Here is a 23,797-nt window from a genome sequence, read left to right on the forward strand (position 1 = left end):
GGAAAAGCAAGAATGAAAAAAGTAACATATATGGCTCAAATCCCAGGATGTAGAAGGTAGTCGGTGAATGTTAGCTAGGCAGTAGTCTTATTCAACAATGCTGAACTGCATCATTGGCCGGGGACCCACAAATTTACTCTTTTGGAAAGACCCTTTAATTAGATTCACCATCACTCGCTCTTTCATCATTAGAAATGAAGAAGAATCAGCAAGGAGGCTGGCCATCCAAAGAGTACTAATGCTAGGCAAAAAATAAAAAGGAGAACAGGGAGATCTGATAAGTTTAAATTGGTGGGGGAAAGGGAAGAAAGCATTCAGGCTAGCTGTTTCTAGCTAGTCAGTTCTTCTAGGGCATACTTTTGCTTCAACAGGAAATATTATTGGCCCACAGCTCAAGATTGAATTCCCCCACTGCTCAGGCTTCATGTTTCTGTACCATGAAGGGAAGATACTTTGCATTTCATCCAGGTAGGTAGAATTGTGAGAATCTTAAGACCATTTTAGTGTTCTCTATGCCTTTGGGAAAACTTCTTTGTCTTTTGCTTGATTCATAGCTTGCTCTTGCATTATTCTCTGGGAAGATAATAACCCCAAAAAAGGACACTTTTTTAATTCTATTAATCTTTCAAAGAAGGAAGTGGTTTGAATTTGCAGCTAGGGGAAAATGTGAGACTTATTTGGGTATTTCTCAATTTATGATCTACATATTTTTGTTATTATTACCTGCAAATGGTTTTGTTTTTAGAATAAATCCTGTGAAATAATATGGTGCCTGAAATTTGCCTCCAAGTTATCCAGTGGGGGCAGGGGCTGAGTAGAGGTGTGGACGAAATAAAAGTAACCATAAGTTGATGATGATTGGAGCAGAATGATTGATCCTCACAGGTTGAGTTGACTATTCTTCTACTTAGAGTTTTCTATTAAACTGATAAAAGAATGTTTTAACCTAGATCAAGTTGCACAAAGTCACAGAGCCAAAGAGTGGCAGAACTCATTCAAATTTAGTTGCAATCAACTCCAAGAACAGCGGTGCAATCTCAGGCCAGCCTGGAAGTGAAAATGGATTCAAACCACTTCAAAAGAAGAAATATCCTGACTATAAAGAACAGACATTAATATCTGAATGAAGACAGGCAGATCTGAAAATTTCCTCATAAGATGTATCTCGTAAAATTGATGGGAATTGACGTTCTAATATGTGTGCCTGTTACTTTCCATTCGTGTAGATTTTGATTCCTATACTAAAAATTTACTGCTATCAATTCCTCAGGAGCCTTCTGGAAGATAAAAGGGAAAACATGCACCCCCTAGGTCCTGTGGGAAAGTCTAGGAACCTGTCCAGAAGGAAACACTGGGATGCTTTAGAAGCCATGGGGCAATAGGGGAGAGTCACCTTAACCAGGTTGTAGCACCTATTTGTGTGGGAGGTTTGGATTTCATTCCTCAGCCATATTTACCTTCTTTCTGTGTTCTAGGGCTCTGTGTCCTGCTAATACCTTTGGGAGCTATTGCCCACAAGGATGGAGGTGAGTGTGCTCAAACAGACTCTACCCATTACCTGAAGCTGAGGGAAGGGACGTTGCACTAGCAAGGGCTTTTTCTCGGGAGTGCTCTTCTTAGGCTTTGAGAAGTTGACCCTGCTTCTCCCCCAGACTTCCAGTCCATTACCAAGGACAATTCCTTGTATGAAAACAAGCATTGCTTTCTTCTCCTCCCTCCATCTCCTTATGCCCCACTGGGAGTTGGCATCTTCTGAGAGCCTTCAAACCCATATGTCCATTCCCCCACAGCTCCCTGTGCTCGGTGCCCACGGAATGCCCACTGTACCAATGCCAGCTCCTGCCGCTGTGATCCTGGATTCACTTCACTCTCTGGAAAGGTCATCTTTAGCACCTCCTCGGAGGTCTGTACAGGTAAAGAGACTGAGAGATCGTAGAGGGGGTCATCACAGAGGGGGTCCTTAGAGGAGTCATCACAGACTCCTCAGCCCTTGAAGCAGCACTTCATTTCATTGTCCAGGGCAGGAGAGAGAAGCCAAGAGACAGGCAATCAGGCCTCATGGTCAAGGAGTATAGTGTTAAAAGCTGAGGATTTGGAGCTGGACTATCTGAATTCCAGATTTTTTACTGATCAGCTGTGCAAGACCAAGCAGGGCCTCAATTTCCTTCTCTGTAAATCAGGGACAATGATAATATCAACCCATTTAGTTACGTGTTTTAAATCAACATATAAATGGAATCCATAGAGACAGAAAGCAAATTGGCGGTTGTCAGGTGCTGGGGGCGGGAAGAATGGGAAGTGACCACTTAAATGGGAAAGGGAGTTCTTTACTTTTAATTTCTTTATTTTAATCCCATCATAGTTAACAGACAGTGTGATATTAGTTTCAGGTGTACAAGTTAGTGATTCAACAAGTCTATATATCATTATTCAGTGCTCATCATGAGAACTGTACTATTAATCCCCTTTACCTAAAGGGGTTTTCTTTTGGTGTCATAAAAATGTTCTGGAACTAGAGAGAGGGAGTGGTTGCACAACATTGTGAATGCGATACATGCCAGTGAATTGTTCACTTCAAAACAGTTGGTTTTGGTATGTGAATGTCACCTCAAGAAATAAATACGTAAATGATAAATTAACACATGTCAAACACTTAGAACAGTGCATCGCGCTTGAGAAGAAGCCAATACATTTGCTGTTGTGGTTGTTGTTGGCTGTTAATTGGTCAAAGACAGAGGCAGCCTGTTGAAGGAGGAGGTCAGGAAGGACCATGCAGCCAACAGAGATTCTGAATGTTCCACCAACCCTAGAGCTAACTTGCCGGGAACTCCCTATAAGCCATAATCTCAGTTCCTCCATCCAAAAATATCCACATGCAACCTCAAGCCGGATGGCCATTTGCCATTTGTAAAGCACTATTTCTGAAATTAAAATTAATTTGAACTACATAATAACCAGATGAATGGATACTGTTATTACTTCTGATTTGTAGATAAGGAAGCTGAGACTTTGAGAGGTGCTTTGTTCACATTCACACAGATGGTCATAGAGCTGGAATTCAGATAGGGTTAATTTGAATTCCACAAATCTCTCAAAGAAACGCCGTCCCTGAAGAAGTTCAAATCAGCCCCTTGAGAAAGTCAATGTTGGCACCATTTTATAAATGAGGAAACTGAGCCTTGAGAGGTGAAACCATTTGTCCAAAGGAAGAGGAAGAAGCTGGGCCCATGGTTCAAACTGTTGCATTCTGATATCTGTCCAGTTGGTCAAGAGTTGGATAAAATATGAAATATCCCTACTATAGAACATCTATAGGCATTAAAATTATTTCTTGTTTTGATGTGGAAAAGTAGGCATAAAATATTCTAAAACCCCGGAAGAATTTGTATATTCCAAAAGCTGTGTTCTGAGTCCACAGGAAATTGATGAAAATGTAATAGTGTTCTTTTCATAATCAGTAATGGTGGGTGACAGATACATGTGGATTTATTATACTGTTCTCCATTTTTAAAAAACTGTTGCAGTCTCGGTGGTGGGATATTTAAATGTCATTGGAGTTTTCTGATTTCCCAGTTTTCTCCCATAAACATGTTATTTTGTTCAGAAAGAAAATGCAAGGGGTCAAATCATCTGAATCTGGTTGCTACCTATCCTACCAGAATTTTGGACGTTGTTAGAAGTTCTCACTTGTGTTCCAGATATCAACGAGTGTGGCCCACCTTTATACATGTCTTGTGGAAGCCTTGCACATTGTCACAACGTGGAGGGGAGTTACTACTGTGAGTGTGCCCCTGGGCACGAGCTTCTTTCAGGAGGCACCAAATTCCAAAGCGAGAAAGAGAACACTTGTCAAGGTAAGTGGCTTCTGTGTCACACATTTCCCCCATGCCCACGACCAACCTCATCCTGTCAATTATTCCATAGGTCTGAGAGTCCAGAAGAGAGCACTCTTGGGTCTCTTATGGGCTCCTTCCTCCCATTTCTTGTCCTTGTCCAGACTTACAATGCCCTGTGAAGTTATATCTAGAAAATTCTTTATTGCAACATTGTATACGATAGTTAAGGCTTGGAAACGGATGACTTCCATTAATGGAGAAGAGTTTCACATATTACAGGATAGCCATACAATAATAAGCTTCGGAGCCCTTTTTTATCAACTTGTTTTTCTTTTTGGTGGACAGTTCTATGAATTTTAACGTAAGTACAGATCTGGGTTACCACCACTACATTCAGGACCCAAAACAATTAATTACATTATTCCAAAACATTCCTTCATCCTGTTTCTTTATAGGCACTATGCCACCTGCCCTGGCAACCCCTCACATACAGATATTTTTTCCACCTGCAGCACTGTCTTTTGAAAATGTCATATAAATGCAGTAATACAATATGTAGCCTTGTAAGTCAGATTTCATCTACTCAGTGTCATGTTTTTGGAGGTTTATCCATATTGTTTTGTGTATCAATAGCACATTCCTTTTCCCTCCGCTTTTGATACGTCTATTTTCCAGAAAGAAAATTGGCTACAGTTATTTTGCATTTACAATGACTGTTTTCTTTATCTGGATCTATTTATCCAGATCTTGAGTTTGGCTAATAATACAACTGCGTAAAGTTACTTCTAGATTCACATGTCACAGGTTCGTCCACAGATCGTTGTGTTATTATTTTTTCAACATTTATTCATTTTTGAGAGACAGAGCGCAAGTGGGGGTAGGGCAGAGAGACAGGGAGACACAGAATCTGAAGCAGGCTCCAGACTCTGAGCTGTCAGCACAGAGCCCAATGCGGGGCTCAAACTCATGAACTGCGAGATTATTACCTGAGCTGAAGTTGGACACACAACCGACTGGGACACCCAAGCACCTCCACAGATCATTGTTTTAGAGGGATGCGTATAGTAATTTCATTTCTGGCTTTCTGTAGAATCACCCTGTATTCTAAAAAATAGAGATTCCAGGGTGCCTGGGTGGCTTAGTTGGTTGAGCGTCCGACTTGGGCTCAGGTCATGATATCGCAGTCTGTGAGTTCAAGCCCCGCGTCGGGCTCTGCACTGACAGCTCAGAGCCTGGAGCCTGCTTCGGATTCTGTGTCACCCTCTCTCTCTCTCTGCCCCTCCCCCACTCATTCTCTGTCTCTCTCTGTGTCAAAAATAAACATTAAAAAAAAATTTTTTTTTTAAATAGAGATGCCTGGGATCCCTCCCTACCTGAGATGTTCTGAACCACTCCTGGCATGGAGCTCAGATATAGATATTTCTTCAGAGTTCCAATGTTAATTATGATGACTAGTTCATTCCTTTTTATTGCTAAGTAATATTCTATTGTATAGAATTGGTTTATCCATTCACCCATTTGGGTTGTTTCCAATTGGAATGATTAAAAATAGAGCTAAATGAGATATCTCTTGATAAACTAGAATTCTTCCCAAGTTGTTTTAAATAGAAAAATATGCCACGGGATGGTACTTATAGTATGCCAATGGCTTTGTTTGTCCCCCATCTTCCTTTTCTTAATTTCAAGCATGTTTCCATACATATATTTTCATCTTAAAACTTTTCAAGCACTAGTCCAAAAAGTAAATACTACTTTGTGGTAGTATTTAGACAATAATTTCATCATCGGTGTGATTTGATTGCCTACCATTGCTCTGAGCTCTATGCCAGGCACTGTGACTCCAACACTAAATAAAGCACAGGCTGTGTCTCCTGGAGTTTTTACTCCAGTAAGCAGACAGATCAACATACAAATACAATATAAGTCAATAGTCACTCTTGGCAAACCATCCACGTCTTGGGAAAACAATGTGTTTCTCACCATTGTACCCCAGTGCCTAGCACATAGAAGGCGTTCTGGAAATAACAGGTAAGTGAAAAACTGGAAAGAGTTCATCATCACACAAGGTGTGAGCTGTGGTCACACCTTGGTCTTGTCACTTGGCCTTGATTTTGGCTAAGTTTTTACAATCTCTGGTCTTGGTTTCCTTATCTACCCTTGAAGAGATTAAGGTTTTTTTTAACTTTTTTTTTAAACCTGAATATTAAGTTGTTTATCTTATAAAACTGTGTAAAATACACTTTTAAGAAAAGCTTCATAGACTTATATTAACTGAGGATTTTTCAATCCATTATTAATTTTCACACTGGCCATTTTGTATTTACACAGTTGTTTGACCCATGTTTGAAAGTATCAGAAATGACTAAGAGACAAGGGATGTTTAGTATCCACAAAGAGAAAAGCAAACTAAATTCAACGTTGAATTTAATATTCAATGATTCAAATCATTTCATATTAAAATGTGGCAGCAATGTATTTGCTCTGAAATGGTTCAACTTTCAGGGCACCTGGGTAAAGTTAAGTGTCCAACTCTTGATTTAGGCTCAGGTCACAATCTCACAATAGTGAGATCAAGCCCCGCATCAGGCTCTGTGCTGGGCATGGAACCTGCTTAAAATTCTGTCTTTCTCTGCTCCTCCCCCACTCACTCATTCTCATAGGTGATCTCTCTCTGTTTCTCATTCTTTCTCGAAAAAAAAATATAATTAAAAAAATTTTACATGAAATGGGATCACTTTCAAACCTCAGCCTTACTGGGAGCATGATGCTGTTTGTAAGCTACTCACCATCCCTAAAGTAGAAAAATATCTGACCTTAAATTGAGAGAAGCATCTCCTACCCCACTGTCTAGGTTACAAACAGAAAAGGCTGTATCAAGTACTGTCCTAGCTCCACTCTCCTGGTTTCTAAGTTAACAAAAGAGGATCAAATTTCTCTTCTAATTAGAAAAGACGGAAAGATAAGTTTACAGCCAAGTGGATTTGAGGACAGTGACCACAATCACATGCCTTCCTCATTTTTCAACCACAAACTGCTCTGAGAAGGAACTTCCCTTGGGTGGGGAGATAGCAGGGATGCCTGAGACATTCTGGGGCCAAAGCAAGTTCCTTCTGGGTGTGGCATTTAGAATAGGTCTACCACCCACCCAACAGGCTATAGGCAATGCTGAGGTGTGTGTACGCCCAGAGCCCTGAAGGGTAGAGCTGGCGCCACAGAAAAGTGAGGGGTGGCATTAGCCAGTGGGGTTAGAGGCTTTTTGAGCTGACTACGCATACCTCCCGATTACCCGTCAGACTCCTGCAGCAACGCGAAGGGCAGATACCAACATCACTTGGCTGGAAGCGATTCCCACGCTCCTGGGTGAATCACTGTATTAATTTCTTATTACTAATATAACAAACTTAGTAGTTTAAAACAGTATAATATATTCTCTTACTGTGTTGAAGGTTAGAAGTTTTAAGTGCTTCCTTCTAGAAGCTCTAGGGGAGAATCTGTTTCCTTGCCTTTTCGGGCTTCTGGAAAATGACTTCATTCCTTGGTTCAAGGCTCCTTTTTCCCCTCTTCAAAGTCAACATCATATGTAGCATCTCCTCTCCTCTCTGACCTTCTCCTTCCCTTTTACAAGAATCTTTGTGATTATATTAACTGCACCCATATCATCAGGATGGATAATCCCCCAACAAGAGACTTAATCACCAAGTTCAAAATTTTCTTTTGGATGAAAGATAACATAATCATAGGCTCCAGGAATAAGGACTTGGATGTCTTTGAAGGGGCCATTATTCTCTCTACCACACTCACCATCCACAAGCAGCTCTGATCTGAATATCACACATACACACACAAAGTTCTCATCTTGGCAACCTTGCTTGAATGTAGAGGCCAGCCAACTCCTTATGCGAAGGGCCACATCATAAATATCTTGAGTTTTTTGGGCCACAAGGTCCCTATCACAACTACTTAACTCTGCCATTATAGTGGGAAAGCAGACAGACAACACATAAATGAATAGGAGTGGCTACATTCCAATAAAATTTTATATATGGATACTAAAATTTTAATTTCATATAATTTTCATGGGTCAAAAAAGACAGCTCTTCCTTTGATTTTTTTTTCCTAGCCACTTAAAAAAATCCTTTACAGAAATAGGCAACAGCTGGATTTGTCTGTGGGCCATGGTTTGCCAACCCCTGCTCTGTCTGAGGTGGTGGTTGAGTAGAGAGTGCTATCACCAGATGGTATCCGTCCATTGAACTTATGATGGAATCTTCGATGCCTGACCTTGAAAAAGATGATGGAAGGTAGTAAGGCTGGACTTACTGAGTATAGGAGAGGCCTTATCAAGGCCTGGACAGGGGACTGATCCTTCTCTTTTGTGTCTCTAGATGTGGACGAATGCAGCTCCGGAAAACACCAATGCCACAACACCACCCACTGCATCAATGTGAAGGGCAGCTACAAATGCTACTGTCACCATGACTGGGTGGCCAGATCCAGGCCTCTACATGGTCTGAACTTCACCATCTGTGAAGGTATATAGTCCAACATACACACATGCATACACACAGATGCACACAGATGCATGTGCATGTGTGTGCACACACACTCTTGCACATGAACATCCGTGTGAACACATGCCTTCACAAAACAGAAACCATGCACATACATGCATTCCGCATGTATATGCAGGCACACACACACACACATTAGTGGTGCTTCTGCCTCTTTTCCCTGCAGACGTCCCCTTCCCCTCATGGACATCACCTTCTGGAGTCAACAGCCAGGTGAGTGGAGCCTCAGCAGAAGACTAGAAGCAGAAATATCTTCAGCAACCATCTTGTGTCCACCCTCTCCCCAAACTCCCACTTCAGGCTCTCTGACCTGCTCCCATGTCCTCTTTCCCCAGAGTCTCTCCCGCTTCTTTGACAAGGTCCAGCAGTTATCCCAAGACTTCAAGCCAGCTTTGGCCAAGAACACCATCCAGGTAAAGTCAGAACCAGGAAAGAGGCCAGGTGTGGGAATCCCATAGAGACCTGGGTCACTTTGGTAGAGATGTAGACAAGCTCCTATGTAGTTGGCACTGCAACTGGTCCCTCACCCATGGTGGAGAGAAGGCTATCTAGAAGCACTTTTAAAGACACCCAGGTGCACTAATTTATTTCCCTATTGGCTGGTTCTGGGCTTTGGGCTTATGTCATCCTTGGCCTCTCTGACCCAGGTTGACCTCTAAGTGGCTGAGATCTAAGCAACAAGGACCATCCAAGGAATCTAATTCAGTGCCATTGTTACCCTCCAAATACCCAATGTCTAGGGTCCGTTCTCTTGGGCTGAATGGCCAGGTCTTCATGCAACCCATTTGATCCATTGCCCACTGGCTCTTTGTCCCATCCCCCAGGACCTCATGCAGGAAGTAGATGAGCTGCTGGAGACCCCAGGGGACCTGGAGACCTTGGCCCCCTCAGAGCAGCACTGTGTGGCCACTCACCTGCTCGTTGGCCTGGAGGATGTCCTGAGAGTGTTGAGCAAGTTGCTGCCCAATGGGCCACTGACCATGCATGCTCCTGCAGGCACAGGTAAGTATCTGAGTATGCTTCAGGCTCCTGCTCCTTCTGTTCACCTTCTCACTCTCCCCTCTTCCTAGAGACTGTCCCACTGGAGCCAAGTGGCCACACTCACATCTCAGGATTTTATTTAAAATAATTCAGAAAATATTCTCCTATCATAAAATATACTCCTGTGGAACTCAGTCTTTTATTTGTTTTAAGCACAAAAGTTTCAGATTTTTTTAAAGGATAAGTAAAAAGAAGCATATACAAATATCAGTAAGTCTATCATTACATCGTTTATATAATTACAACAGAAAATTGCAACAATGAGGTTCATAAAAATAAGGTATCCAAAAATAAACTCAACACTACCTGGAAATGAAGAAAATGCAATTAATCTTGAAAAGTTGAAAATTACATAATATTATCTGATCTAATTTTAAGTATAACCTTAAATAACATTGTACCAATGGTTTCATTGTTGAAACGCATGCTTATTTCTATGCAGTTTTTCCCAGATTTTTCAGCATCCATACTACCTAGGAGATGGCAAAGAGAATTAAAAGCTGGCCACAAATATTTGATTCTGATTCCTGCATCCTCAAATAGCCTGGTCATTGTTTAATATCTTTCCATCTTTGTGGACTCCTTTCGCATGCATTTGGAAAGAATTGCAATCATTTTATTCATGGTTTTATCTGGGGCTCAAAGAAAGCATTTCCAGACTAATTTCACCATATGTAGATGACAATTACCAGGAAGACTTACCTCAATCAGGTGTTTTTCAACAGTGTTACTGAGATGTAATTTACCCAACATAAATTCACCCATTTGAAGTGTATAATTCAATGTTTTGGGCATATTCACAAAGGTGTGCAACCATTACCATGAAATAATCTTAGACATTTTCATCACACCAAAAAGAAACCCCATATGCATGAGCGGTCACTCCACATTCCCCGCAACCCCTAGCCCCTGGCAGCCACCAACCTGCTTTCTGTGTCTATGGATCACCTATTCTGGACATTTCATATAAATGGAATCATACAATCTATGACCTTACGTTATTGGATTCTTTCACTCAGCATACATCTTGAAGTTCAGCCATGTTGTAGCTTATATCAGTATTTCATTCCATTTGATTGACAAATGGCATGCCTTCATAAGGTTATGTACATTTTATTTATCTTTCTATCAGTTGATGGACATTTAGGTTTTCTGCTTTGAGGCTATTATGAATTAACACTCACAGACAAATCGGGCGAACGTATGTTTTCCTTTCTTTGGGGTAGATATCTGACGGTAGCATTGCTGGGTCATCTAGTAACTCTACATTTAATATTTTGAGAAATTTCCAGGCTGCTTTCCAAAGTGGCTGGACCATTTACATTCCCTCCAGCAATGGATAAGCATTCTAATTTCTCCACATCGTTGCAAACACTTGCTATTTGGGAGGGCAGGTGATATTATAGCCATCCTAGCAGGTGCGAAATGGTATTTCATTCTGGTTTTCATTTTCACTGACCTAATAACTAATGATGTTAAGGATATTTTCATGTACTTACTGGCATTTTATATATCTTCTCTAGAGAAATGCCTATTCAAGTCTTTTGCCCATTTTTTAAAGCTTTTATTTAAATTCCAGTTATTTAACTTACAGTGTAATATTAGTTTCAGGTGTACCATTTAGTTATTCAACACTTCCATACAATATCTGGTGCTCATCACAAGTGCCTTCCTGAACCCTCATCACCTATTTCACCCATCCCCCCCCCCACCTCCCCTCTGGTAACCACCAGTTTGTTCTTTATAGTTAAGGGTCTGTTTCTTGGTTTGCCTCTCTCTTTTTTTCCCCTATGAACATCTGTTTTGTTTCTTAAGTTCCACCTATGAGTGAAACCATATGGTATTTGTCTTTCTCTGACTGACTTATTTTGCTTAGGATAGTACACTCTAGCTCCATCTACCTCATTGCAAATGGCAAGATTTCATTCTTTTTTTATGCTAATGTTCGTGTGTGTGTGTGTGTGTGTGTGTGTGTGTGTGTGACACCTATTCTTTATCCATTCATCAGTTGGTAGATGTTTGGACTCTTTCCATACTTCAGCTACTGTAGACAATGCTGCTATAAACGTTAGGGTGCATATATCCCTTTGAATTAGTATTTTTGCATTCTTTGGGTTTTTTATTTTATTTATTTTTTAAAACCTTTTTTTGGGGCGCCTGGGTGGCGCAGTCGGTTAAGCGTCCGACTTCAGCCAGGTCATGATCTCGCGGTCCGTGAGTTGGAGCCCCGCGTCAGGCTCTGGGCTGATGGCTCAGAGCCTGGAGCCTGTTTCCGATTCTGTGTCTCCCTCTCTCTCTGCCCCTCCCCCGTTCATGCTCTGTCTCTCTCTGTCCCAAAAATAAATAAAAACGTTGAAAAAAAAATTTTAAAAAAAACAAAAACCTTTTTTTTAGAGAGAGAGGGTGTGAGTGAGCAAGGGGCAGAAAGAGAGGGAGAAAGAGAGAATCCCACCCAGGCTCTGCACTGTCAGCTTAGAGCTCCAAGTGGGACTCGAGCTCATCTTTGGGTTTTTTAATTGGGTTATTTGTCTTATTATTGAGTTGTAAGAACTCTTTATATAGTCTGGACACCAGACCTTGTCAGACTTCGAGTGGCAAATACCTACATCAGATTTAACAGCAATGTTGTTTATATTCAAATTTGGAGCATCTGTGATTTAGTTATGTCGTAGACTCCGGGTCTGGAGTTCTCTCTTGTCCAGCAAGAAAGTGGATGCAGGATTAAAATGTGAGAGAGACTAGTGTCCGGGGAGGAGACAAGAGTGCCGAGTAAGGGTCCTTGCTCCATTTTTATTAGGATCAGAAGGCTTACAAGCGTGATGGATGTGCAGGAAGAGACAATGAAACCATGAACATTAACTCATGGGAGTGAGGGAAAGGGGGTTTTGAAGATATGTGGTGTTAGGGGTTTGGGTCAATAAAAAACAAAGTCCTGGTGCCAGTTGTTTACAGCAGGCATGAGCCACCAGTCTGTTTATCTTAACTTGCCTAGGGGACAAGACAGACAAAGCATGCTACCTCAGGGTCAACAAGGCACCTTTCTTTTGCTAATTAGCTCCGTACTGGGCAACTTCACCCTGCCTTGTTAACCCATGGGTGCAAGCTCAGGGAATTCCTTACTACTACAGAGCTTACTACCCACAGAGTTAGAATTGTCATCGCAACAAAAGCCTTGCCTTGTCTGTTAGCAGTTTCTTCCTTTCCTTGAGATTATGCAAATTCAGTAGAAAATTTTCTAAAAAAGTGCAATCTTTGGAAACATTTTGATTTTCAGCTTTTAAAAATAGTCAAAGGATGCCTGGGTGGCTTGTTAAGAGTCTGACTCTGATTTCAGCTCAGGTCGTGATCTTTCGGCTTGTGAGATCAAGCCCCATGTTGGGCTCTGTGCTAACAGCATGGAGCCTATTTGGGATTCTCTGCCCTCCTCCTCTGCCCCTCCCCTGCTCTCTCTCTCTCTCTCTCTCTCTCTCTCTCAATGAATAAACATTTTGTAAATGCTCAAATAACAGTATTAAACCAGCCACATCACTCTTATTTCATACTTAAAATTCATGTGGTTTATCAGCATACCAAAAGATCTAATTCCAACACTGCAAGCTGCAGCCTGACTTCTCCCATCCCTCATGCCATTGCCACCACTACAGGACTGTCTCTGACGGTGCAGGACCAAGGAATCGGGGATGTCACCTTGGGCCAGAGCCAGGCAAAGATGCAGCTGAAGTGGGATGTGGCACAGGAATCCAGTGACTTGGGTAACGACTGCAGTGGGGAAGGGAAGGCCCCTGAGACCTTGCGATGGGACCAGACAGCCAGGATGTGACACAGAATTAAAGATTAAAGGAAAGTGTAGGGTGGGCGGGGCTACAGGGGAGAGTCCATTTGAGGAGAAAGGGGCCCTGGCAGCAACCCTGACATGTCAATCTTGGCCTTGTCCTGCAGGTCCTTCTGTGGTGGGCCTCGTCTCCACTCCAGGGATGAGCAAGTTACTGGCTGAGGCGCCCCTGGTCCTGGACTCTAAGCAGCAGACAGTTCTGCGTGAACACAGGGACTTCCTGGCAGGAGGCTCCCCTGTCCTGCTCTCAGATGTCGTCTCTGCCTTTGTGAGCAACAAGGACACCCAGAACCTCAGCTCCCCCATCACCTTCATCTTCTCCCACCACGTGAGTCCTGGTGGAATGGGGCTGTGGCTGGGCAAGGAACTGGTCTGGGTCCGGGGCTCAGCCTCACTGTCGAGATCACCCTTTGTGTCCTGGGGGCCTCCTCCGTGGGCGCCTCCTTCCCCCAGGAAAGTCCTTTGCAAACCAGCTTTGGATAAGAGTCTCCAGCTCCCACCGACGCTCTCTTCCTACAGTTGGTGACGCCCGGGCCAACGCAGAAGGTGTTCTGTGTCTTCTGGGAGCACAGTCAGGATGGATGTGGTCATTGGTCCACCACGGGCTGCAGGATGGCGGCCACCGGAGATGCCAGCACCACCTGCCAGTGCTCCCACCTCAGCAGCTTTGCCGTCCTCATGGCCCACGGCCACGTTCAGGTGAGATCCCTGAGAGAGGCCATGGAGACAAGGATGCTAGAGACTACAGGCAACCAGAAAGGAAAGGATGTGATGGGAGAGGTCAGAAGGGACCCAGGGAGATCAGCATCGAGGACCAAACCATCGTCCTTTCCTGGCCGGGTGACAGGGTTACTCCCTCTGGGGTGGGGGAGGCGGGGTAGGTGGTGGCACCAGGAATTGAGATCCTCCCAGGTGACAGCAGGCAGATCAAAATGAGAACTCTTTTAACTAAATGGCCAGGCCTGATGGGAATCCAGACCAATTCAAACAGCACCCCCAAAACAGCGTGTTTCCTCCCGCCATTTCAGCAAGGAATAAAATGTGGTATACAAGTTTTCCCGGTTACATTTCTGAAGAGATGAAAAATATTCACATGGTTGAAAGAGTAACATTGAAAAGTCTCTTTCCCGCCCATGGCCCCCAGTGATCAGGGTTCTTCTTAGAAGAAATCTCAGTTTCTTCTGAGCACTTTTAGAGATATTTTCTGTATAAACAAGCAAATACATATAATGTGTAATTTTATTTTCACTCCAGGCATTGCCTACATATTCATTCTTAGGCATTTTTTCCATCTCAAATACTTATGAGATTCTGTATCAGTACACAAAGAACTTGACCATTCATCTTTAAATTACACAGCTTTCCATTCTGTGGATGTTCCATACTTTAGCAAATCTCCAACGACAAACATTTTTTTGCAGGCTTCAGTTTCTGCAAAGTTGCAATAGCATTGCTATGTCAGAGTAATAGTTCTAACTTTGAGATACATACATTTAATACACACATATAATATTGCCATATATCAGTAGCCACCCAGTGGATTCCTTCATATTTTAAAGTTGGGTAACGATACAGTCATTCTTGGCTAATCCCCCCACCCAACCATTCAAAGTGTTTCTTTTAAGTGTTTAGATTTGACTCTTCTTTCATTTTTGAAAATACGCCTTGAAATATACGTTCCAACATTTGTTCTCTTCATTGATTTGGTTTTCTTGCTCTCATTTGCCTCGCTCTCGTATTTCTTGTTCTTCTGATTTCCTTTTGCCTCTTTCTTTATATTAATTTAATTTTGCCCATTTTTCTCATTCCTGTTCTATCTCTTAAACTGCACTTCAGTAGGGTCCATTCTTAATATGAGCTCTTCAAATTTTGTCTTCATTACTGCAGGGTTTTTTTTTCTTCCACTTCTTTACTGTGTTTTTCTGATGCACAACTTCACAAGATCTCTCTTCTCTGAGGCCTTGTATCTCTGCTTTCATTTCTTGCTTATAAAGGCAAGAGCTTCCTTACATGCTTTGATTCAGAGTAAATAATGTCACAACTTTTATCTGCCCCATGTTAACAATTATTTGGTGAGTATTCCTTACTTAAATTTTTTACTCTCTTTCTCCTTTTTTGTGATATTCTGTATAGATTTTGTGTTTGTTCCATTTAATTTTTTTGTGATATTTTGTATAGATCTTGTGTTTGTTCCTTTTTATCTTTTTGTGATATGTTGTATAGATCCTTTTGATCACTTATGATTAAGGCAGATGGTGTTTCCTAGGGGAGTTATTTCCAAGATATTTATGTAAAAACATGTTCAGGGTTTTGTGATTTTTATGTAACTTTTAAAAATTTATCTAGGGGCGCCTGGGTGGCTCAGTCGGTTGGGCGTCCGACTTCGGCTCAGGTCATGATCTCGCGGTCCGTGAGTTCAAGCCCCGTGTCGGGCTCTGTGCTGACAGCTCAGAGCCTGGAGTCTGTTTCGGATTCTGTGTCTCCCTCTCTCTCTGCCCCTCCCCCACTCACGCTCTGCCTCTCTCTGTCTCAGAAATAAATAAACATTAAAAAAAAAATAAAAATTTATCTAAGCAAAATTAAATGTCAGGAAAACCTGTTTTCCTCCGCAACCAGAGCCAAACTTCTTTAAACCAACTGGTGGATGGAAACTCCTGCCTACATCATTCCTACTGTTGTAATCATGACACAGATTATTCTGGTTTCCTCCAATGTATACTTCTAGTCAATCTTCTCTGATTTTAGCTTCTCTTCCAATTATTCCCTAGTTTTAGAGAAAGTGGAAATGGCAGTTTTGGTTTTATTACATTTGTGGTATTTGAATTATTTCCAAGAACAGGTGTGTGTGTGTGTGTGTGTGTGTGTGTGTGTGTGTGCATGCATGTACATGTGAGCACATGTGCACATGCAACCTTTGGGCCACCATTTTCAATACCAGAACAATTGACTTTTTCTTTCAAACAAGGATTTCCTTTAAAACGTGATAAGTACTACAATTTGTAATGAATCCTTAGCAATGGGGAGAGATGGGAGGGGAGTGGGGGAAACAGATAATTGTCTGTGTTTTTGTGGTCTGTGTTATTTTTCCCAGCCCAAGAATATGATTATTTTCTAGCTGACCTGGTACAAATACTCATGAAGGTGCTCTCGGGTCACTGGGATGGGTAGGACTGAAGCATCATTTCCAGGAGAGCAACGTGTAAAACTAATAAACATAGTGACACACAAATTTCAGCATCGAAATACAACCCTAGTAGGTTCAAAGGCTTGATGTCTTGAAGGAGGGTTATCCTATCACATAGGTACAGCTGCGTTTATACAAGCTTTACTTCTAGCATCACACACTCAAGTAACTCATTTTTTTAACTGACATTATTGGAATACAATATATTTGCAATAGAAATCCGATTATAAGCATACACTTTGTAAGTTTTAACAGTTGTAAAAAACCCATGCTCTAAAGGTCACTGAGCTGGTAGAACTTTTCCGTAACCTCAGAAAGCCCCTCAGGAGTCTCTCAGTGCTCCCATCCCAAACCCCAGGAAACCACAGATCTCATTTTGTTGCTATAGTTTATTTTGACTGTCCTAGAGTCATTCAGTAGAATGGAATTGTTCTCTTTTGTTCCTGGCTCTTCGGCTCAACATTCTATGAGACTCTCTCATATTACTGAGTGTAAACATAATTCATTCCTTTTTATTGCTATATAGCATCCCAACATATTACTATACCACAGATTGTTTTATACCGCAAACTGTTCTCCAATTAATGGGCAATTGCATTTCTTCCAGTTTGGGCTATTATGAATAGAGCTGTTATGAAAATGCGTAAACATTGGTCTTATGGACATTCGTTTTCATCTCTCTTGGTAAATACCCAGAAATGGAGTTGCTGAGTCCTATGATAAGTGTGTGTTTAACATTACTGTATGTTCAACTTTCTAAAAAAAACTCCCAAACTCCATTCCAAAGTAGTTGTTACCTTTTACATTCTCACACAGGAGTGTATGAGAGTTCCAAAAGTTCCATTTTGCAACATTACTATCAGTGTGCTTAAGTTTTACCATTCTAGTCTATGCTTTTAAAGAGGTGACTGTGATCTCATTCACGGGTCTGAGCAGGAGGATCCCGTGCTGGCTGTCATCACCTATGTGGGGCTGGGCCTCTCTCTGCTGTGCCTCCTCCTGGCAGCCCTCACCTTCCTCCTGTGCAAAGCCATCCAGAACACCAGCACCTCGCTCCACCTGCAGCTCTCGATCTGCCTCTTCCTGGCCCACCTGCTCTTCCTCACGGCCATCGACCAGACCAAGATCAAGGTACTGACACTGTCCCAGAGGACCCCCTGCCCTGAGCCACGGGATGCTCAGTTCGTGGAGCCCTGCTGCACTGATACCTTAACACAATATCGTTGGGCGACAGGGAGGCTGGAGGGGTAAATAGCCTATTTCACGTTGACTGATGAAGCAGAAGACAATCCTCTCTCAACAACTCGACCCTATATACATATATACGAGTTCTCCCCGCTGGCAAGGTATGGGAGGGGTCCTGGGGCCACCCTCCTCCCTGACAGTCCCTCCTGGTGACTCCTTCCTCCTCCCTCAGCTGCTGTGCGCCATCATCGCGGGGGCCTTACACTATCTCTACCTGGCCTCCTTCACCTGGATGCTGTTGGACGGTCTACGCCTCTTCCTCACGGCACGCAACCTGATGGTGGTCAACTACTCCAGTGTGAGCAGGTTCATGAAGAGACTCATGTTCCCTGTGGGCTATGGAGTCCCAGCTCTAATCGTGGCCATTTCTGCTGCATCCAGACCTTCCCTTTATGGAACACCCACCAGGTAAGTGCCAATTCCCACTGCCCCTATCTTCTCCAGCACAACTGTGGCCATCATAGAACCAATAGCGATTTAATTTCCCCCGAACATGATAGGCAGAGGAAAGGTCAGTGACCACTCCAAAGACATCTCTCTGGTGGAATTTTGTGTTCCTTGAACTGTTCTTAAGTCCTTAAGATTTAATTATGTTAAATGTTCATTATGAAGTATTTAATCATTATATATTATACATTCTAGTGATTCTTTATCCACAAAGGCCAATGTTCTCTTGACTCATTTCTCATCTCTCTCTTAGATGCTGGCTCCACACAGACAAAGGATTTGTATGGACCTTCCTGGGCCCCGTCTGCACCATCTTCTCCGTGAGTAACACATGACATCAGAGCATCCTGCCTGCCAAAGTGACGGTCATTCAAAGACCAGGTGTACTAGGAGGGTTACAGGCAGCGGGAGCAATCATTCCAGTTGGCCCAGGACTGATGAGAGACCCCCCCCACCCTGCCAGGATGCAGGAATTTCCATTGTAACAACAGGACTAACATGTGTCCTGAGACCTGGGACTTTCAGTGCTAAAATTTGGAGTTTCCATGTGAACTGCATCGAAGTGCTCGCCAAAGTTACAGGACAAACACATGCCTGAGTTACAGGGTGGTTGGTCTAGTCTTCTAGGACTTCTACAAAACGCAAAAGCTTCTTACCTGCCGGGTTAGGGGTTGGGTGAGCTAGGAGGATGCTCACCAGATGTGGAGTGAATTTAATACGCCTGTGGGCTTTCTGCAGATTAATCTGGCCTTCTTTCTGATGACCTTCTGGATTGTGAAAAACAAGCTCTCCTCCCTCAACAGAGATGTGTCCACCCTCCAGAACACCAGGTGAGGATGAGTCAGAGGAATGTCCCCCATCCAGAGCATTATCCTCAGAGCTCCAAGGATCTGATGTCCAGAGAGAATGGACTTTGCCCTGATACACAGGGATTGCTTCCATGCCTTACACAGTAGGTCCTGAGAGCATTTCTATCCTTACAACACACTCAAAACATCACATAACAGTTCCCAGAACCCAGCGCACCCTTTCACGGTCATGCCTTCATGCGTTTTAGGCCCCCTGCCTTCCCCTTCCCTTGCCCCACGTGAACACGGGTTCATCAACCACATGTCACATCATCTAGGAGTTTGGGGATGCCCTTTCCTTTCCTCAACTTTGCACAGAATCAGTGGCCTCTATTCTGGGCAAAGCACATTCTGGGTCAGGTCATGGAGAAGGTGGGGACAGGAACAGCCCTGGATGGGATCTGGGCAGAAGTACCTCACTTTGCAAATGTTATAAGTGATCATTTGTTTTTGTCTTGCCACCAGACTCTAAGGGCTGTGGAAACAGAAGTCTTGTCTTGGTTGCTCTGAATGCCCAAGCCCCAGCCTAGGGCCAGGGGCACAGAATGTTCTCGACAGTGTCAGCTGAGCAAAATTAGGGGTCTTCCTGAAACATCGTGACCTTTTTGAAACTCACATTCTGGAGTGTCACTACCATCCCTAGTCCTAGTCAAAGTGTCATCCCTGACCCAAACACCATTTCTTTTTATGGAATCATTGACGATAAAGATCCAAGTTGATCGCTACTCAGTAGGAAGCATCCGTGGAGTGGACTTGAAAACAGGTGGGGTGGGGAGGGGGCTGTTGCTCCCGGTGCATCACCAGCCTCCTCTCTCCTCCTACCCAGGATGCTGACATTGAAAGCGACGGCTCAGCTCCTCATCCTGGGCTGCACGTGGTGTCTGGGCCTCCTGCAGGTGGGGCCAGCTGCCCGCGTCACGGCTTACCTCTTCACCATCATCAACAGCCTGCAGGGAGCGTTCGTCTTCCTGGTGTACTGCCTCCTCAGCCAGCAGGTACCACGGTCCGGCCCCCATCCAGGACTCTTCCTGTCCCCACCCCGCCCAGTGAGCTGACCCAGAGCGTGCTTCGCCCCTGCAGGTCCGGGAGCAGTACGGGAAGTGGTTCAGAGGGGTCAGGAAAGCCAAAGCCGAGCCTGAGAATTACACGCTCTCAAGCGGGACCGTGTCTGATGCCTCCAAGCACAGTGCGGTAAGATTATGCAGTGTTCCCAGAGCACTTGACTAGCCAATCCGCTTGGGCGTCTCATGCCTGCCTCACTGGACAACCTGAGCAGAGAGCAGGCGATGCCCTAGGAAGGCTCATGCCTGGACTCACTTGAAGGCACTTCCCTGTCTTGAAACGAGCTCTTCCTATACTTTCACTCGCTGGGCTTCTATGTTCACAGTGACCCTTGCACATGACTGTCCTCTTTCCCCACGTTTGTGGAGCACCCACTTTGTGCAAAATGTTGCACAGGGTTTCTAATTGTGCTTGGTGAGAAGATACAAATGTAGATACTTATAAGCAGAGAAGGAAGCTTGGTCAGCTAACTAATCAGAAATGAATGGTGTGGAGCAGATCGTTAATGCTCAAAGTGCACAGAGCCATGCACATCTTTTCTCCCAGGTCATTCCAGAGAGACTCACGGGCTTTATATAAATTATGCAAGGTCTTCAGCCTATTCTACTTTCTCCCAACTTCATTCCCCACCCCCCATCCTCACCCTGCCTGGCAAGTCGTCTACACATCTCTCCCCAACTTGCCTGTCCTCCCTCTAAAACTGTTCCTTCCCAAATGGTCTACTCATCAAAATCTCATCCTTCAAACTCTTTCCTCCTCCCAGCAGATGTGCATACTGACTTCTTCATAGAGAAAACACAAGTCAGCAGGAAGAAACAAGGTTACTTTTGCACTCTCAAAAACACCAGCCATTTGGCATCTAGTTCACCGTGTCCTCATTCCCTCTTGTGACCGCACATAGACAAAATATGCCTCCCAGTTTTTAAGGCCAATCCCTCTACCTGTACTTTGGTTTCTGACCCTCTTGACTTCCCAGTGGCTTAACATTACGGTTCACACATTTTCTCTCTGGTATATTGGTTCTCATGTTCTCAACAGCTGCATTGTAACACATTACATGTCTCACTTACTCTGATCTATTTTAATTTTTTTTTTATTTTATAGAGAGAGAGAGAGAAAGAGTGTGTGTGTGTGTGTGTGTGTGTGTGTGTGTGTGTGACTGGGGGAGAGGGGCAGAGGGAGAGAATCTTAAGCAGACTCCACGCTCAGTGTGGAGCCCGACTCAGGGCTCGATCCCACGACCATGGGATCACGACCTGATTCAGAAATCAAGAGTCGGATGCTCAACCAGCTGAGCCACCAAGCCGCCCCAAGAAGTAGTAATGTTTTATTTATGCTTCCTTCTTCTTCTTCCTCTCGATGTTCGAACCTGGATTTTGCCTCCATCATTCCACCAAAAGACCTCTGTCTTAGGCCACCAATGGTCTCTACTTATGAATATCTTTTGGTCCTCTTAGCGGTCTTAGCAGCATTTGGAACTCGTGGTGTACTGGATGCTGTGTTGGCTTCCTCCATGTCACAATACTCCTCTTGGTCTCTGGCTTCCATGTGTCCACACTCCCTGGAATATTGCTATCTTTCTACGTGAGCTTGCTCCATCTCCTTTGTATTTCAACCACTCTACCAGGCTGGGTCCTAAGGACACTTCTGTTCTCATAGTTTGGTACAAGATTTTAAGATATTTATACATAAATGTATATATATTAGCATTTAGCAAAGTTATTGGGTACATTTCAAAGTGTAGGTCATGAGTGGCTTTGTAAAGGAGGGGAAATGCACATCTACATGTGCCTAGGTATTGGAGGAGGCAGCCATGGGAGGTAGGGGAGGTTTTCCCTACGTTGCTGTATATATATGTTGATAACATTATTTTAAAAAAGACAATATCCACATACTTGCAATTTGAAAAAGAAAAAGAAAATTCAAAGTTGCCATAAAGCATAAAGAAAGACATTCACATGATGTGTATAACTATCTCATTCTCACTTTAAAGTGCTCACATCTAGGGGTTCCTGGGTGGCTCAGTTTGTTGAGCATACAACTCTTGATTTCAGCTCAGGTTATGATCTCACAGTCGTGGGATCAAACCCCACAGAAGGCTCCACACTGAAAGTGATGTCTGCTTGGGATTCTCTCTCTCCCTCCGGGTGGTCAGTTGAGTGTTTGACTCTTGATTTCAGCTCAGGACATGAACCCAGGGTCATGGGATCGAACCCTGAGATGGGCTCTTTCTTCGCTGGAGCCTGCTTGGGATTCTCTCTTTGCCCCTCCCCCACTTGTGCTGTCATGCTCTCTCTCTCTCAAAACAAAAACAAAAACAAAAAACCCTACAAAACAAAGTCCCAAGCAGAAATCCCAGATTGACCTTCTCCCACACTCTTAGGGTGTTTACAGCTGGGAAATTCAGTTTGTACCGACCTGAGTTTAAATGCTGGCTCAGCTATTTGCCGGTTTTTTCACTTTAGACAACTGTTTTATAGCATACATCTTAGCTTCCTCATTTCAAAACCCTCTCACTATCCTCCCTGACTCTTTCCAGCACTGCTCCAGATTTTCCCCATCCGGCTCCTCCAGAAGCCCACTCCTCCCACTCCACCCCGACTCCTACCCCCGTCCCCTCCATCAGGTTCACATTCCCCCATCAGGACCCCTGCACCAGAGACTGCCGCTATGGGCGATCCCTTTGGCCCACCACAGTCTCTCCCATTGTCTGACTGTCCCCAATTCCTTTTCAGGCTCTCCATTCTTCCAACTCCTCACATCCCCCACATTTGGAACGCCTACTTCCCGGCTTCACAGAATCCCCAGTGCCCAAGCCTTGAGTTCCTGATCATGTTCCTGGATTGCTGGCCCCCCAACACTGACACTTCAAGTCTACTTACTACAGATTCACAGTCTCAGATTCAGGAGACAAGAGTTTCTGGTGTCCAGGCTCCTCTAGGCACAAACTTCCCGTTTCCAGATTCTGCGGATTCCAACTTCCAGGAATCGGCCACAAAGAGCTCAGTCCAGCTAAGGTCCTCTTCAACCAGTGGAGCACAGTCTTCTCTGTTCTTAAAAGTCTCTGAAGTAGGGACCTCAAGGGAAAAGATGGCCTCAGCGTGTTCACTGTGGCATTGGAAGACGGGAAAACACAAACCACTCAAATAAACCATCAATAAGAAGGGGCAAGATGCTGGGGCACTGGGTGGCTCAGTTGGTTGAGCCTCCAACTCTTGATTTGGGCTCAGGTCATGATCCCAGCGTCAGTGCAGAGCCTACTAAAGATATTCTCTCTCCCTCTGCCCCTCTCCCCTGCTCTCTCTCTCTCTCTCTCCCTCTCTGAAAATAAAATAAAATAAAACAAAATAAAATACATGGCAAGATGAAAAATTATTTCAGTTTTAAAGAATGCCAGTTCCACAGACACAAAGACCAAATCACTGGTACCTATGTTGACACAGAAAAATCTCCACATACGATAAAAAGTGAGGTCAAGTTGTTGGGTGTCTGTAGTACAATGCGATATAACTTTAAAAGTTTAAGTGTAGTAACATTTGAATGTTTACATGGATAGAGTCTTGTTTAACTCTCATAATTAAGTCATAGATTCTATGTTTGGCAGAACAAATTATAATTCAGTAATAGTAGAGAAAACCTATTTAAGGGAGGTTAGGTCAGGTGAGGATCAGTCAGATCTCTCTTGTGCTTTGTGGTGTCGTATTTTTACAACAAAACAGTATTCATGTTCT

General features: G+C 43.6%; 1 protein-coding gene across 2 annotated transcripts; it reads left to right on the top strand.

The window, feature by feature from the left end:
* Window positions 1–276: 276 nt before the first annotated feature.
* LOC147583719 (adhesion G protein-coupled receptor E2-like) lies at window positions 277–23,441 on the top strand. Of its 2 annotated transcripts, none has more exons than XM_086698830.1 (18): window positions 277–468; window positions 1,476–1,526; window positions 1,791–1,913; window positions 3,699–3,854; window positions 8,222–8,368; window positions 8,574–8,620; window positions 8,743–8,820; window positions 9,232–9,409; window positions 13,093–13,200; window positions 13,388–13,608; window positions 13,800–13,979; window positions 17,398–17,595; window positions 17,882–18,117; window positions 18,410–18,476; window positions 18,895–18,986; window positions 19,831–19,999; window positions 20,085–20,195; window positions 22,802–23,441. In XM_086698830.1, the coding sequence occupies exons 1-18, from the start codon at window positions 438–440 to the stop codon at window positions 22,886–22,888; spliced, it is 2,280 nt and encodes a 759-aa protein (XP_086554956.1). In that variant the 5' UTR covers window positions 277–437; the 3' UTR covers window positions 22,889–23,441. The 2 variants fall into 2 exon arrangements, with proteins under 2 accessions (XP_086554956.1, XP_086554957.1); XM_086698831.1 differs by having other exon boundaries at window positions 17,401–17,595.
* Window positions 23,442–23,797: the final 356 nt, after the last annotated feature.

This window comes from Puma concolor, chromosome A2 (genome assembly GCF_028749965.1).
Source record: "Puma concolor isolate L17-30 chromosome A2, mPumCon1.1.hap2, whole genome shotgun sequence".
NCBI classification, from domain to species: domain Eukaryota; kingdom Metazoa; phylum Chordata; class Mammalia; order Carnivora; family Felidae; genus Puma; species Puma concolor.